We start from the raw sequence: 15923 nt of genomic DNA on the forward strand, positions 1-15923 counted from the left end.
CAGATGTGAGGAGCTCCACAACCTGTGATGTCACGCTACTTCCGGTACAGGCAAGGCTTTTTTTATCAGCGACCAAAAGTTGCGAACTTTATCGTCGATCTTCTCTACTAAATCCTTTCAGCAAAAATATGGCAATATCGCGAAATGATCAAGTATGACACATAGAATGGACCTGCTGTCCCCGTTTAAATAAGAAAATCTCATTTCCGTAGGCTTTTAAGAGAACTATAACAGGAACCTAAATAGGACATGACTTGTAGGCGCAGGTCATAACAAACATTAGTCAAAGATCCTCTATTTGACAGGAACACTCTGCCATTTCAAGTACTTACAGCGAAAAACATGAGTCCAAAGAGGGGTAAAAAAAAAGTGTACAGGCTTTACTTTGAAATGCAGAACAGGGCATACTGTGCTGGTCATTGAATTTCTTCAACGTGTCCCACATGACTGGTTTCTTTCAATAAGCAGCATCTTCCTAGAGTCAGGTTTGATCTACCGAGTCAACGGTTATTTGGAAAAATGTTTCCCCAGTCAAAGGAGGCGTGACGCCTTTGACAGTGAGTTTCAACAGGAACGCCAGCTGAGACGCGGCGCTCCAAAACAGCTTGTGATGTTAAGCGGTGCGGTGGAAAGTTAAAGGCTGCCATCAACAGAACAATAACGGGCTTTATTTTGGTGAACGCGTCATTACTTTTCAACAACTATTGTTTTCTCATTTACCTCGCTCTTTAGGGATCCGGTCCAGTTTATCCAAGCAGGCCACGGAGAAGGCCTTCAGAGGGAGACGGTGTCATAGACTGACCTCCGCAGAGGGACAGGAAGGGTCTGTCTGGGGGTAATAATGCAACATGTGCACTTCAGAGGAGCAGCAGCAGGCCCAAACGTTTGGGTCGTTGACCAATGTTTGGCATGCGACTGTTTTGGCTGCTGCTTATTTTGATTTCTACACCAGCTGTTTCCCCAAAGTGCAGCAGTGGGTCTCTATCTATTCATCATTATAATGAGCTTATATTGGACACACATCTCAGACTTCTGAAAAATATATCTACTAAATAATAATAATAATAATAATACATGTTGGCCATTTATCCGCTGCCCTCAGCTGACTCATCCTTGCTCAATCATGTTTACTGTACACATGTCTATGTGCTGTTATTCCTGATTTTGTGGCTGGTTTTGAGTAGCTCTGGTTATTTTGATACAAGACAGCCTGAGGTCCACACTGAATTACAAGAACGTGTTCCGTATTTTCCGGACTATAAGGCGCATGTAAAATCTTTTTTTTTTTGTCAAAAATCCACAGTGCACCTTATAACCCGGTGCGCCTAATGCATACTTGCCAACCTTGAGACCTCCGATACCAGGGGGGCGTGGTTAAGGGTGTGGTTAATAGGGGAGTATATTTACAGCTAGAATTCACCAACTCAAGTATTTCATATATATATATATATATATATATATATATATATATATATATATATATATATATATATATATATATATATATATATATATGAAATACTTGACTTTCAGTGAATTCTAGCTATATATACACTACCGTTCAAAAGTTTGGGGTCACATTTAAATGTGCTTATTTTTGAAGGAAAAGCACTGTACTTTTCAATGAAGATAACTTTAAACTAGTCTTAACTTTAAAGAAATACACTCTATACATTGCTAATGTGGTAAATGACTATTCTAGCTGCAAATGTCTGGTTTTTGGTGCAATATCTTCATAGGTGTATAGAGGCCCATTTCTAGCAACTATCACTCCAGTGTTCTAATGGTACAATGTGTTTGCTCATTGGCTCAGAAGGCTAATTGATGATTAGAAAACCCTTGTGCAATCATGTTCACACATCTGAAAACAGTTTAGCTCGTTACAGAAGCTACAAAACTGACCTTCCTTTGAGCAGATTGAGTTTCTGGAGCATCACATTTGTGGGGTCAATTAAACGCTCAAAATGGCCAGAAAAAGAGGACTTCCATCTGAAACTCGACAGTCTATTCTTGTTCTTAGAAATGAAGGCTATTCCACAAAATAGTTTGGGTGACCCCAAACTTTTGAACGGTAGTGTATATACAAACCCCGTTTCCATATGAGTTGGGAAATTGTGTTAGATGTAAATATAAACGGAATACAATGATTTGCACATCCTTTTCAACCCATATTCAATTGAATGCACTACAAAGACAAGATATTTGATGTTCAAACTCATAAACTTTATTTTTTTTTGCAAATAACAATTAACTTAGAATTTCATGGCTGCAACACGTGCCAAAGTAGTTGGGAAAGGGCATGTTCACCACTGTGTTACATGGCCTTTCCTTTTAACAACACTCAATAAACGATTGGGAACTGAGGAAACTAATTGTTGAAGCTTTGAAAGTGGAATTTTTTCCCATTCTTGTTTTATGTAGAGCTTCAGTTGTTCAACAGTCCGGGGTCTCCGCTATCGTATTTTAGGCTTCATAATGCGCTACACATTTTCGATGGGAGACAGGTCTGGACTGCAGGCGGGCCAGGAAAGTACCCGCACTCTTTTTTTACGAAGCTACGCTGCTGAATGTGGCTTGGCACTGTCTTGCTGAAATAAGCAGGGGCGTCCATGAAAAAGACGGCGCTTAGATGGCAGCATATGTTGTTCCAAAACCTGTATGTACCTTTCAGCATTAATGGTGCCTTCACAGATGTGTAAGTTACCCATGCCTTGGGCACTAATACACCCCCATACCATCACAGATGCTGGCTTTTGAACTTTGCGTCGATAACAGTCCGGATGATTCGCTTCCCCTTTGGTCCGGATGACACAATGTCAAATATTTCCAAAAACAATTTGAAATGTGGACTCATCAGACCACAGAACACTTTTCCACTTTGCATGAGTCTATCTTAGATGATCTCGGGCCCAGAGAAGCCGGCGGCATTTTTGGGTGTTGTTGATAAATGGCTTTCGCTTTGCATAGTAGAGCTTTAACTTGCACTTACAGATGTAGCGACCAACTGTAATTAGTGACAGTAGTTTTCTGAAGTGTTCCTAAGCCCATGTGGTGATATCCTTTAGAGATTGATGTCGGTTTTTGATACAGTGCCGTCTGAGGGATCGAAGGTCACGGTCATTCAATGTTGGTTTCCGGCCATGCCGCTTACGTGGAGTGATTTCTCCAGATTCTCTGAACCTTTTGATGATATTATGGACTATAGATGTTGAAATCCCTACATTTCTTGCAATTGCACTTTGAGAAACGTTGTTCTTAAACTGTTTGACTATTTGCTCACGCAGTTGTGGACAAAGGGGTGTACCTCGCCCCATCCTTTCTTGTGAATGACTGAGCATTTCATGGAATCTACTTTTATACCCAATCATGGCACCCACCTGTTCCCAATTTGCCTGTTCACCTGTGGGATGTTCCAAATAAGTGTTTGATGAGCATTCCTCAACTTTATCAGTATTTATTGCCTCCTTTCCCAACTTCTTTGTCACGTGTTGCTGGCATCAAATTCTAAAGTTAATGATTATTTGCAAAAAAAAAAAAATGTTCATCAGTTTGAACATCAAATATGTTGTCTTTGTAGCATATTCAACTGAATATGGGTTGAAAAGGATTTGCAAATCATTGTATTCCGTTTATATTTACATCTAACACAATTTCCCAACTCATATGGAAACAGGGTTTGTATATACTGTATATATATATATATATATATATATATATATATATATATATATATATATATATATATATATATATATATATATATATATATATATATATATATATATATATATATAAATATATAAATAATAAAATAAATAAATACTTGAATTTCAGTGTAGATGGCAGTATTGTCCTGTTTAACTTATCCGTTCATGACTGAGTATATCATTTCGGCCACCGTGTTCAATGGAGAAGTCTGTTCTACAAAATGTACAGGCAACATAATTACATACCCCTTCCCCTTCGAACTGTCCTGGATGAACTGAAATTCTTGTTTCCATTCGTTTTAGAACTTGCAAGCGTATTTCTTCATCTTGCTCGTCGACGGCGTCGCCATGTCTGTAACTTCCTCGTTCTTCTGCTTCGTCTCCTTGTTGTGTGCGCAGTTGTGCACTCTACTCTCTAAAAGCCGTAGATGTTATGACGTCATTGGGCAGGCAAGCTGTTTATATTGTGGGAAAGCGGACGTGAGAACAGGCTGTCCCCACTCAGGTCCGCATTGAGCTGGAGGGGGCGTGGCCTGCAGCTCCGGCTGAATACCGGGAGTTTGTCGGGAGAACATTTCTGCCGGGAGGTTATCGGGAGAGGCGCTGAATACCGGGAGTGTCCCGGTAAAACCGGGAGGTTTGGCAAGTATGGCCTAATGTACGGAATAATTCTGGTTTTGCTTACCGACCTCGAAGCAATTTTATTTTAAAGATGATCTGTAAAACATAATCTATGCAACATTTTGACCAAAGAACCACCATTACATGTTATGTAGACCACAAGGAAGTGTTTTCACCTTAGACAAAAATAATAATAATATGACTCCTTTAATGCGCCTTATAATCCGGTGCGCCTTATATATGAAAAAAGATAGACCATCGCCAGTGCGCCTTATAATCCGGTGCACCCTATGGTCCAGAAAATTTGGTAGATCCCATTTAGAGTGGTACTCACTTTATCACAGACACGGCCAAGCAATCCTGGTTTGTATCAGCACTAAATTGTCCACATTAAAATCGATAGTTCAGACCAAAGCTGTCAAAATCGTTGTCATGAAAAGGCTGTTTGTAACAGTAAATATATGTGATGAGGTGGCGACTTGTCCAGGGTGTACCCTGCCTTCCGCCCGATTGTAGCTGAGATAGGCTCCAGCGCCTCCCGCGACCCCAAAGGGAATAAGCGGTAGAAAATGCTGTGGAATTTTGAGATGAAAACAGAGCTTTTTTGTATTGTATTCAATGGGGTACCAATACTTCCGTATCAATTGTTGACGTCACGCGCATACGTCATCATATCTAGACGTTTTCAACCGGAAGTGTGGCGGGAAATTTAAAATTGCACTTTACAAGTTAACCCGGCCGTATTGGCATGTGTTGCAATGTTAAGATTTCATCATTGATATATAAACTATCAGACTGCGTGGTCGGTAGTAGTGGCTTTCAGTAGGCCTTTAATTAACACACATTATTTCCAGGCTTTTGTGGGCCACGTAAAATGGCCTAGTCTGGTTCCCAGACCTTTAGTTTGACACCTGCTGGTATACAATATACTACTTTGGACTGTGTATGTATCAGGGTCTCTGCAGATTTCAACAAGCCAAATTTAAGATTTTTTTTTAAGACCATAATGAATACAATTTAAGCCCCATTTCACATCGATACAGGCAAAAAAGTACAAAAGACTTGAAGGGAAATTGGAGGCCCGGAATTACTTGCAAAGTATATGAATTTATTCACAGCTCTTTCATGATGGAATACACAACGCTTATGCGCTATGCATGTTTTAAATAAAAGTAACATCAAATAGATTTTTAAGACCTTTCAAAATCGTATTTAAGACCTTTTATGAGATTGTATTATTGGATTTATGCACCTGGGGATAGGTTGACTGGCAACACTAAATGGTCCCTAGTGTGTGAATGTTGTCTGTCTATCTGTGTTGGCCCTGTGATCAGGTGGCGACTTGTCCAGGGTGTACCCCGCCTTCCGCCTGAATGCAGCTGAGATAGGCTCCAGCACCTCCCGCGACCCAAAGACGGATAAGCGGTAGAAAAAAAATATAGATATATATATACAGTATATATATATACAGTATATATCAGGGGTGTCCAAACTTTTTCCACTGAGGGCTGCACACGGAAAAATTAAAGCATGTGGGGGCCATTTTGATATTTTTCATTTTCAAACCATAACAAAATATATGCATTTTTTATTTATTTTACCTTTAGGGTTCCCGGGGACCATAAAGGGTCTCAGTCATTAAAATGTTAAAAATAAGTCCGATTATAATTTTTTTAAATTATTTAACGCTTACAGTAAATCTCTATATCAACTTCAAGTTGATATAAAGTAATACAAATTAAAAAAAATGTTTTATGGCTTTTCTGTCAAAAACAACTTAGTTTTTTTTATAGTAAAACTGAAAAATGCAGTGTTTAGTAATTAGAGCCCTAAAAGATCAATAATGCAGGACACCATTGATTTTAATTATTTCATATTTTTGAGTAATCACAGTGAAAAGATAAATAAAAAATCACTAAATATATTTGGGATCCAAAAGGTGCCCCACTCATAAAGTGATACATTTTTATTAGGTTTTTCTTTTACTTTCAACACTTAAGTTGCGAGATCAACTTCAGATATATCTGTCGATTTTATGCTGGCACTATTATTTTGTTTGTTTTATGCGCTTTTGTCAAAGAAAACTTTGATGTTTTTATATGGCTACTACACAATATATGCAATATTTACCACATAAAACATTTTAAAGTGAAATATTTGAAGTAATTGGAGCCCTGAAAATAATTCATTATAACATGGATTTTTTGTCATTATTTTTTTTTTTTTAGCAATGGCAAAAAAAGAAAAATGAAGAAAGACAAAAGAAAGAAAAAAAACAGCCTGCATGGCAGCTTTTGTGTCAACATTGCAACTTTTTCTCGTTAGATTTCACCTCATTCCACTTTTTTTAATGTTCTTTTTTATTTTTACAATAGTATTTCCAGAATGTGTGGCGGGCTGGTAAACAACTAGCTGCGGGACACAAATGGCCCCTGGGCCGCACATTGGACACCCCTGGTATATATATATTAGAGATGTCCCATAATATCGGGCTGCCGATATTATCAGCCGATAAATGCTTTAAAATGTAATATCGGAAATTATCGGTATCTGTTCGGAAATTATCGGTATCGGTTTCGAAGAGTAAAATGTATGACTTTTTAAAACGCCGCTGTAGCGCCAATAAACCTTAAAGGCCGGTTCAATCACATAATACCTACGGCTTTTCACACACACAAGTGAATGCAATGCATACTTGGTCAACAGCCATACAGGTCACACTGAGGGTGACCGTATAAACAACTTTAACACTGTTACAAATATGCGCCACACTGTGAACCCACACCAAACAAGAATGACAAACACATTTCGCGAGAACATCTGCACCGTAACACAACATAAACACAACAGAACAAATACCCAGAACCCCTTGCAGCACTAACTCTTCTGGGACGCTACAATATACCACCCCGCCCACCTCAACCTCCTCATGCTCTCTCAGGGAGAGCATGTCTCAAATTCCAAGCTGCTGTTTTGAGGCATGTTAAAAAAAAAAAGCACTTTGTGACTTCAATAATAAATATGGCAGTGCCATGTTGGCATTTTTTTCCATAACTTGAGTTGATTTATTTTGGAAAAACTTTTTAGATTGTTTAATGCATCCAGCGGGACATCACAACAAAATTAGGCATAATAATGTGTTAATTCCACGACTGTATATATCGGTATCGGTTGATATCGGAATTGGTAATTAAGAGTTGGACAATATCGGAATATGGGATATCGGCGAAAAAGCCATTATCGGACATCTCTTTTATATATATATATATATATATATATATATATATATATATATATATATATATATATATATATATATATATATATATATATATATATATACTACAAAGTAGTATTTATGAGGGGTTTTTTTTTTCAAAAAGATATCAACATAAAACTTTAACTACTTCTCAAATTATATTTTTGTCTTTTGAGTGTAGCCGTCATTTCTTTGCAGTGCATATATTTTTTCCCCGGAAATATAACTGTTATTGAAACATTTTGACGTTTTTGTCGTACCATTTTGACATTATTCTCAAACTATGCATTTATTTTTTAAATTGATTTTCATCCCATTTTCTGATTATTCGCTATTTCATAGCAAAGCAACACCTTTTTGTGTTTACTTTGTAGTAATGTTTTTATTTAAACCTTTTATGATACTGACAAGCATGTAAACCAGGGGTGTCCAAAGTGCGGCCCGGGGGCCATTTGCGGCCCGCAGGTCATTTTTTAACGGCCCCACGACACATTCTAAAAAATACGATAAAAAAAACCCAAACAAACGTGGTATAAAAGAGCAAACAGGTGAAATGTAACAAGAAAATGTTGCAATGTTTACTCTAATAACACAAAGCTGCCATGTAGGCTGTTTCTTTCTTTAAAAAATATTATTTAATCAAAATCAATGTCATTATGAATTATTGACCTATTCAAGGCTCCAATTACGTCACATTAAATATTCCACTTTGAGATATTCTTTGGGGAAAATGTTGCATATTTTGTTTTTGCCATATAAAAAACTGAGCTGTTGTTTTTTAAAAGAAGGGCCTAAAATGAACAAACAAAAAACATAAACAACAATAAAACTTAGAATTGACGGACAGATCTGAAGCTGATCTCGAGATTATTGTGCTAAAAGTAATCAGTAAAAAAAAAAAAAAGTATAATTTATTTTTTAACACTTTAATGAGTGGGACCCTTTTAGATCCCAAATAATTTTTGCGTGCGTCATTGCTCAAAAAATGTAAATGTTTTTATGAGTTATTGACCTTTTTAAGGCTCCAATTATTTTATAATCTCAAATATTCCACTTTGAAATTTAATTGGGGGAAAATATTGCATATTTGGTGGGGGTTTTTTCCATAAAAAACCTGGGTTTTCTTTGACAAAAAGGGCATACAACTTAAAAGTTTAAAAACGTTTTTTTTGACAGATAGACCTAATGTTGATCTAGAGATTTAAACTTTGAATAATAATAATAATAATAATAATAATAATAATAATAATAATAATAATAATAATAATAAATAATGACACATTTTTTATATTTTTTTGACCAAAACTCTTTGGGTTCACCGGGATCAAGCCTGAGTGGCGGCCTAAATGTTTAATTTTTTTATACATTTATTGTATTGGTTTTTAAAATAAAAAAAATATAAAAATGGCCCCCGCTTGCTTTGATTTTTCAGTGTGCGGCCCTCGGTGGAAAAAGTTTGGACACCCCTGATGTAAACAAACATCCAAGCAGGGATGCCCGGGAAATGAGTACGCGCATCAAGCGCGTTCATGTGTGAGAACTCCTGTCACGTGACACTCCCGACCGCTGTGCCGGCCTCGTAAAAGAACTAAGAACACATTTGTTATGGAAATATAGACAAGTGGGATACTTCGACGTTATAAAACCTAGCGAGGCTGTTTTTTAATGGCGTCATTCCCCGCCGATAAAGAGGGCAGCGTTGCATGGCGACACATCGGCGCCGCCTCGGAGCTCTCCAGGAAGAGATGCCGACTGATGTACTCTCCCCTCGGCCGTCAGTCGGACGTGTGCCTCTTCTTCGCGAAAGGGGAGTTCTTCGCCATGGACGCCCGCTGTCCACACGCCGGTAAAGCTCCTTCAAACCCGACATTTTTTTTAAAGCCAGACTGTGATGTATTCCTCGCAGTCAAGCCAGCCACCACTTCGAATAACACCAGGTTGATTTATGGTGCGTGCTTATATCCCGCATTACGGTAAAAACCCCTGCCAATGACGATTTCAAAATAAAATCCGACATCTTGCTAGACCAGGGGTCACCAACCTTTTTGAAACCAAGAGCTACTTCTTGGGTACTGATTAATGCGAAGGGCTACCAGTTTGATACACACTTAAATAAATTGCCAGAAATAGCCAATTTGCTGAATTTACCTTTAACTCTATGTTATTATTAATAATTAATAATATTTACACTTAATTGAATGGTTTAAAAGAGGAGAAAACACAAAAAATGACAATTACATTTTGAAACATAGTCTATCTTCAATTTCGACTCTTTAAAATTCAAAATTCAACCGAAAAAAAGAATAGAAAAACTAGCTCATTCGAATCTTTTTGAAAAAATTAAAAAAAAAAATTTATGGAACATCATTAGTAATTTTTCCTGATTAAGATTAATTTTAGAATTTTGATGACATGTTTTAAATAGGTTAAAATCCAATCTGAACTGTTGGAATATATAACAAATTGGACAAAGCTATATTTCTAACAAAGACAAATCATTATTTCTTCTAGATTTTCCAGAACAAAATTTTTTCAAAAAAATTCAAAAGACTTTGAAATAAGATTTAAATTTGATTCTACAGATTTTCTAGATTTGCCAGAATAATTTTTTTTGAATTTTAATCATAATAAGTTTGAAAAAATATTTCACAAATATTCTTCGTCGAAAAAACAGAAGCTAAAATGAAGAATTAAATTAAAATGTATTTATTATTCTTTACAATAAAAAAATAAATTTACTTGAACATTGGTTTAAATTGTCAGGAAAGAAGAGGAAGAAATTTAAAAGGTAAAAAGGTATATGTGTTTAAAAATCCTAAAATCCTTTTTAAGGTTGTATTTTTTTCTCTAAAATTGTCTTTCTGAAAGTTATAAGAAGCAAAAAAATAAAAAATTAAATAATGAATTTATTTAAACAAGTGAAGACCAAGTCTTTAGAATATTTTCTTGAATTTTCAAATTTTATTTGAGTTTTGTCTCTCTTAGAATTAAAAATGTCGAGCAAAGCGAGACCAGCTTGCTAGTAAATAAATAAAATTTAAAAAAATAAAGGCAGCTCACTGGTAAGTGCTGCTATTTGAGCTATTTTTAGAACAGGCCAGCGGGCTACTCATCTGGTCCTTAAGGGCTACCTGGTGCCCGCAGGCACCACGTTGGTGACCCCTGTGCGAGACGTTGTCATTAAACGGTCATTTGCATTTGAATACTGCATATTAAAACTCAAGTATATGTTTCAGCTCCATTCTGACAAATACCAAACCACATCATGATACAAAACCAGAGTATATGAGTCCATGCTGAGTCTGCATTTCAAAGTAAAAGCTCGTTGAAATGTAGCACAAAAATAACAATGTGACATTTCAGGAGGTCCTTTATGTGAGGGTGACATTGAGGAAGCTGACGGGATCCTGCGTGTCTTCTGTCCATGGCATGACTACGACTTTGAACTCAGGACTGGGTTGTCAGGGACATCACTAAAGGTCAGTTCCCTTTGACTTAAAGGCCTACTGAAATACGATTTTCTTATTTAAACGGGGATAGCAGGTCCATTCTATGTGTCATACTTGCTCATTTCGCGATATTGCCATATTTTTGCTGAAAGGATTTAGTAGAGAACATCGACGATAAAGTTCGCAACTTTTGGTCGCTGATAAAAAAAAGCCTTGCCTGTACCGGAAGTAGCAGACGATATGCGCGTGATGTCACCGGTTGTGGAGCTCCTCACATCTGCACATTGTTTACAATCATGGCCACCAGCAGCGAGAGTGATTCGGACAGAGAAAGCGACGATTTCCCCATTAATTTTGAGTGACGATGAAAGATTCGTGGATGAGGAAAGTGAGAGTGAAGGACTACAGGGCAGTGGAAGCGATTCAGATAGGGGAGATGCTGTGAGAGGCGGGCTGGACCTGATATTCAGCTGGGAATGTAAATAAATAAATAAATAAACACAAGACATATATATACTCTATTAGCCACAACACAACCAGGCTTATATTTAATATGCCACAAATTAATCCCGCATAACAAACACCTCCCCCCTCCCGTCCATATAACCCGCCAATACAAATCAAACACCCGCACACACACTCAATCCCACAGCCCAAAGTACCGTTCACCTCCCCAAAGTTCATACAGCACATATATTTCCCCAAAGTCCCCAAAGATTCGTACATGACATGCACATAGCGGCATGCACGTACGGGCAAGCGATCAAATGTTTGGAAGCCGCAGCTGCATACTCACGGTACCGCGTCTGCGTATCCAACTCAAAGTCCTCCTGGTAAGAGTCTCTGTTGTCCCAGTTCTCCACAGGCCAATGGTAAAGCTTGACTGTCATCTTTCGGGAATGTAAACAATGAAACCTCGGCTGTGTTTGTGTTGCTGCAGCCGGCCGAAATACACCGCTTCCCACCTACAGCTTTCTTCTTTGCTGTCTCCATTGTTCATTGAACAAATTGCAAAAGATTCACCAACACAGATGTCCAGAATACTGTGGAATTGTGCGATGAAAACAGACGACTTAATAGCTGGCCACAATGCTGTCCCAAAATGTCCTCTACAATCCGTGACGTCACGCGCAGGCGTCATCATATCGAGACGTTTTCAGCAGGAGAATATACGCTATAATTATTGAGCATGTGCAGTGTAAAATATCAACGCTCCTCACCGTTTTGTGAGCACTACTTTGTGTTTTATTTAGCAATTGTGCAAACTTACCGTTCCATACACAGCTATCAGTGCTCGCGCTGCACAGACAGATAATGGACAAACGACAATTCTCCGTCATATGTGTGTCAACATTTTTGGATGGTCAGAAGTGAAAAAAATATTAGACACTATTCAGCAACATCATTTCATAGCTGCTAAAGGACTTAAGGGCTGATTAAAACAAATTAAATTGATGCGTTTTGGTGCCGTTTAGTATTTTGTTAATAGCATTATTTTTTTTCATGTAAAATATATATCATTAAAATATTTTTGGTACGAAAAAATACTTCTTGAAGTATGCATTTTTTGCGTATTGAGCGGAGTAAGTACAGCTTCTCTCCAATGCACCTTCAGTTGTAAAAAAAGAAAAGAAAATAATAAAAAAAAAAGGTGTCAGTGTAGATGCACTGAACTACTGCTTCTAAAATGCCCATAAAAAGTGGTAGATGTCTCCTGCCTGTTTGAATGAATGTGCAGCGTCTCCGTGGTGATGCCCCGTATACGCAACATGCTCATTTAAATAAGGCCGCCCGCACTACTTCACAATTCTACACACAGTCTTAGTAAATCACAGGCAACTCCCTAACTAATAGTACATGCAATGTTATAGATTGCTCACGCTGTTAAGTGCGTGGTATTTGGATCTTAGTAAATCAGGCCCATACTGTAGCGAACAGCCAAATTTTAATGAAGAAGGCAATGTAACTATTGTATTAGCACAGAAAAATAGTGCTGGAGCATGATGGAACCACGTGTACACACGATGCCCCCTTCACACTTCTGACCTCCCCCTCATATATGCCCGCCTAGAACTGGCCCTCACAAAGTATTGCTGATAAACTTATTGTCAGCATTATTTTGAGACCAAATTAAGCACTAATATAATCGTAATTTATACAACTAATAATAATAATAATAATATCAATATATCATGCAAGTATTCCTTTCAAGTATTCCTTTCAAATGCAATGAACTATGATTTCTTTTGTTTTAACCATTGTAACTGTAAGGTCAAAAAACAAAACCATGAAAAAAATGTACTCTCAACTCTTAACTTACACTTACACTACCGTTCAAAAGTTTGGGGTCACATTGAAATGTCCTTATTTTTTAAGGAAAAGCACTGTACATTTCAATGAAGATAACTTTAAACTAGTCTTAACTTTAAAGAAATACACTCTATACATTGCTAATGTGGTAAATGACTATTCTAGCTGCAAATGTCTGGTTTTTGGTGAAATATCTACATAGGTGTATAGAAGCCCATTTCCAGCAACTATCACTCCAGTGTTCTAATGGTACAATGTGTTTGCTCATTGGCTCAGAAGGCTAATTGATGATTAGAAAACCCTTGTGCAATCATGTTCACACATCTGAAAACAGTTTAGCTTGTTACAGAAGCTACAAAACTGACCTTCCTTTGAGCAGATTGAGTTTCTGGAGCATCACATTTGTGGGGTCAATTAAACGCTCAAAATGGCCAGAAAAAGAGAACTTTCATCTGAAACTCGACAGTCTATTCTTGTTCTTAGAAATCAAGGCTATTCCACAAAATTGTTTGGGTGACCCCAAACTTTTGAACGGTAGTGTAAATTAATATTGAACATCTTGAATTGCAGTTTTTCTCCAGATTGAAACACTAGGTCAGGTGGTGTGTTTTGTTGTCTTTTTTTTTGTTTCTGTCACTTTTCAACAAATTGGGCATACTGCTCGTTTGTCTTTGTTTATGGGCTCATTCATCTTGCTCACTCGTTTGAAGCCAAAATATTCCCCCATATAAAATGTGGCTTTTCAATCATCTTTTTTCCTCCTAATTGTTGCCTCTCAGTGCTTCTCACTAGCGAGTTGCGACTAACATGCAAGGCTCTCTGTTGGTGCATCATGTGTGTATAAGCTAGCAGTTCCCGCCTCCGCCCACCGAAACAAGCATTGTGGATATTGACAAGAGGATTCCCTCTTTGAAAACAAGAAACAATGAAAGCAAACACACACAGACATAACTTTGAACAGACGGCAAAATTATCAAGTTCATTTGATTTATCGTTTGAATAATTGTTTTATTGCCCAGGCTTACCTACTGTATGTTTCCCATGTTGCTTAATTTTTGTTTCCATTTGTTCAGCAACAAGTGCACGAGGTCAAACTGGAGGACGGTGACGTGTACGTGAAGCATGCAAGCTGTCTCTCCCTGCAGCCATTTCCTGTCCATCAGAAGACCTGAGCTTCATCAGCTTCATCCACCTTCGTCGCGCCGCCAAGTCTCTTGATTACCGGGACGTCAAGTCAGTAGCGAGCACATTCAGGGTATTTATTAGACTTCCCGTCCACCCCCCACCCCCACAAATCATAGCCATCTGAACACATTACTGAGTCTTATCTGTCAGTTTTTTTTCAGACTTTGTACTTTGATTGCAAAAGAACTCAGGCAGTGACCATATCAGAGTTGTTTTAAGGAAATATCAGTACATTGTTTTAATATGGACAGACCAGCTGCTCACTTTTCAAACAAAGCTTGAACTCTGAATCCAACATACTGTACTTCCTCATGTTTGTACCTCACATTTTGAGCCTGACTGCATCAGTTACAGTATTAGCCAGAGTTAGGTATACTCTTGATAAATCCAGATTTATCCCCGGGCAAGGTACAGTCTGTCTACTCCAAGCTATATCCAATTCAATCCACTTTATTTATATAGCACATTTAAACAACAAAATGTTTCCAAAGTGCTGCACAACAATATTAAGAACGATATTAAAATATTATCCTTAGCTCCACCAATGATTGAATAAAAACCAAAAAATAAAAAATAAACAATTTATACGCATAGTAGGGGTATATTTTGACCTAGTTTAGACCCTCAGCTTTAGTATTTACTGTATTCTGGGTTAGTCCCCCATGCATTGCATATGTTCAGAGATGCAAAAGTTTAGTCTAAGATTAGACTTAGACAAACTTTAATGATCACAAGGGAAATTGTTCCACACAGTAGCTCAGTTACAAAAGATGGAAAGGATAATCCACACAAACGTGTGGATGGACTGCAAATGTTTGTAAAATCCTCATTAGGATTTTCTTGCTCAATACATGCCGTTTTTAGAGATTACATTGTATCAAATTGCCAAAAAAGTGTAGCACATAAAAATCCTTGAAATAAATCTAGTTTCTTAGACAAACTATTAAAAAAAACATGTATGTGTATTTTTTTCAGTCTTTATAAATGTTTACATGTTCTGTGTCTGCTACAATTACAAACCCAAAACCAGTGAAGTTGGCACGTTGTGTAAATGGTAAATAAAAACAGAATCCAATGATTTGCAAATCCTTTTCATCCATCCATCCATCCATTTTCTACCGCTTATTCCCTTCGGGGTCGCGGGGGCGCTGTAGCCTATCTCAGCTACAATCGGGCGGAAGGCGGGGTACACCCTGGAAAGACTGCAAAGACAAGATATTTTATGTTCGAACTGAGAAACTTCATTTTTTTTGCAAATAATCATTAACTTAGAATTTAATGGCAACACATTGCAAAAAAGTTGGCACAGGGGCATTTTTACCACTGTGTTACATGGCCTTTCCTTTTAACAACACTCAGTAAACGTTTGGGAACTGAGGAGACCAATTTTTG

The 15923-nt window shown here is 37.5% G+C and overlaps 1 protein-coding gene across 1 annotated transcript; it reads left to right on the forward strand.

Annotated features, from left to right (window-relative positions):
• Positions 1–9095: 9095 nt before the first annotated feature.
• si:ch211-212d10.2 (uncharacterized protein LOC557710 homolog) lies at positions 9096–15547 on the forward strand. Its single transcript, XM_062038519.1, has 3 exons — positions 9096–9433; positions 10951–11066; positions 14420–15547. The coding sequence occupies exons 1-3, from the start codon at positions 9253–9255 to the stop codon at positions 14516–14518; spliced, it is 396 nt and encodes a 131-aa protein (XP_061894503.1). The 5' UTR covers positions 9096–9252; the 3' UTR covers positions 14519–15547.
• Positions 15548–15923: the final 376 nt, after the last annotated feature.

This window comes from Entelurus aequoreus, linkage group LG27, assembly GCF_033978785.1.
Source record: "Entelurus aequoreus isolate RoL-2023_Sb linkage group LG27, RoL_Eaeq_v1.1, whole genome shotgun sequence".
Lineage (NCBI taxonomy): Eukaryota > Metazoa > Chordata > Actinopteri > Syngnathiformes > Syngnathidae > Entelurus > Entelurus aequoreus.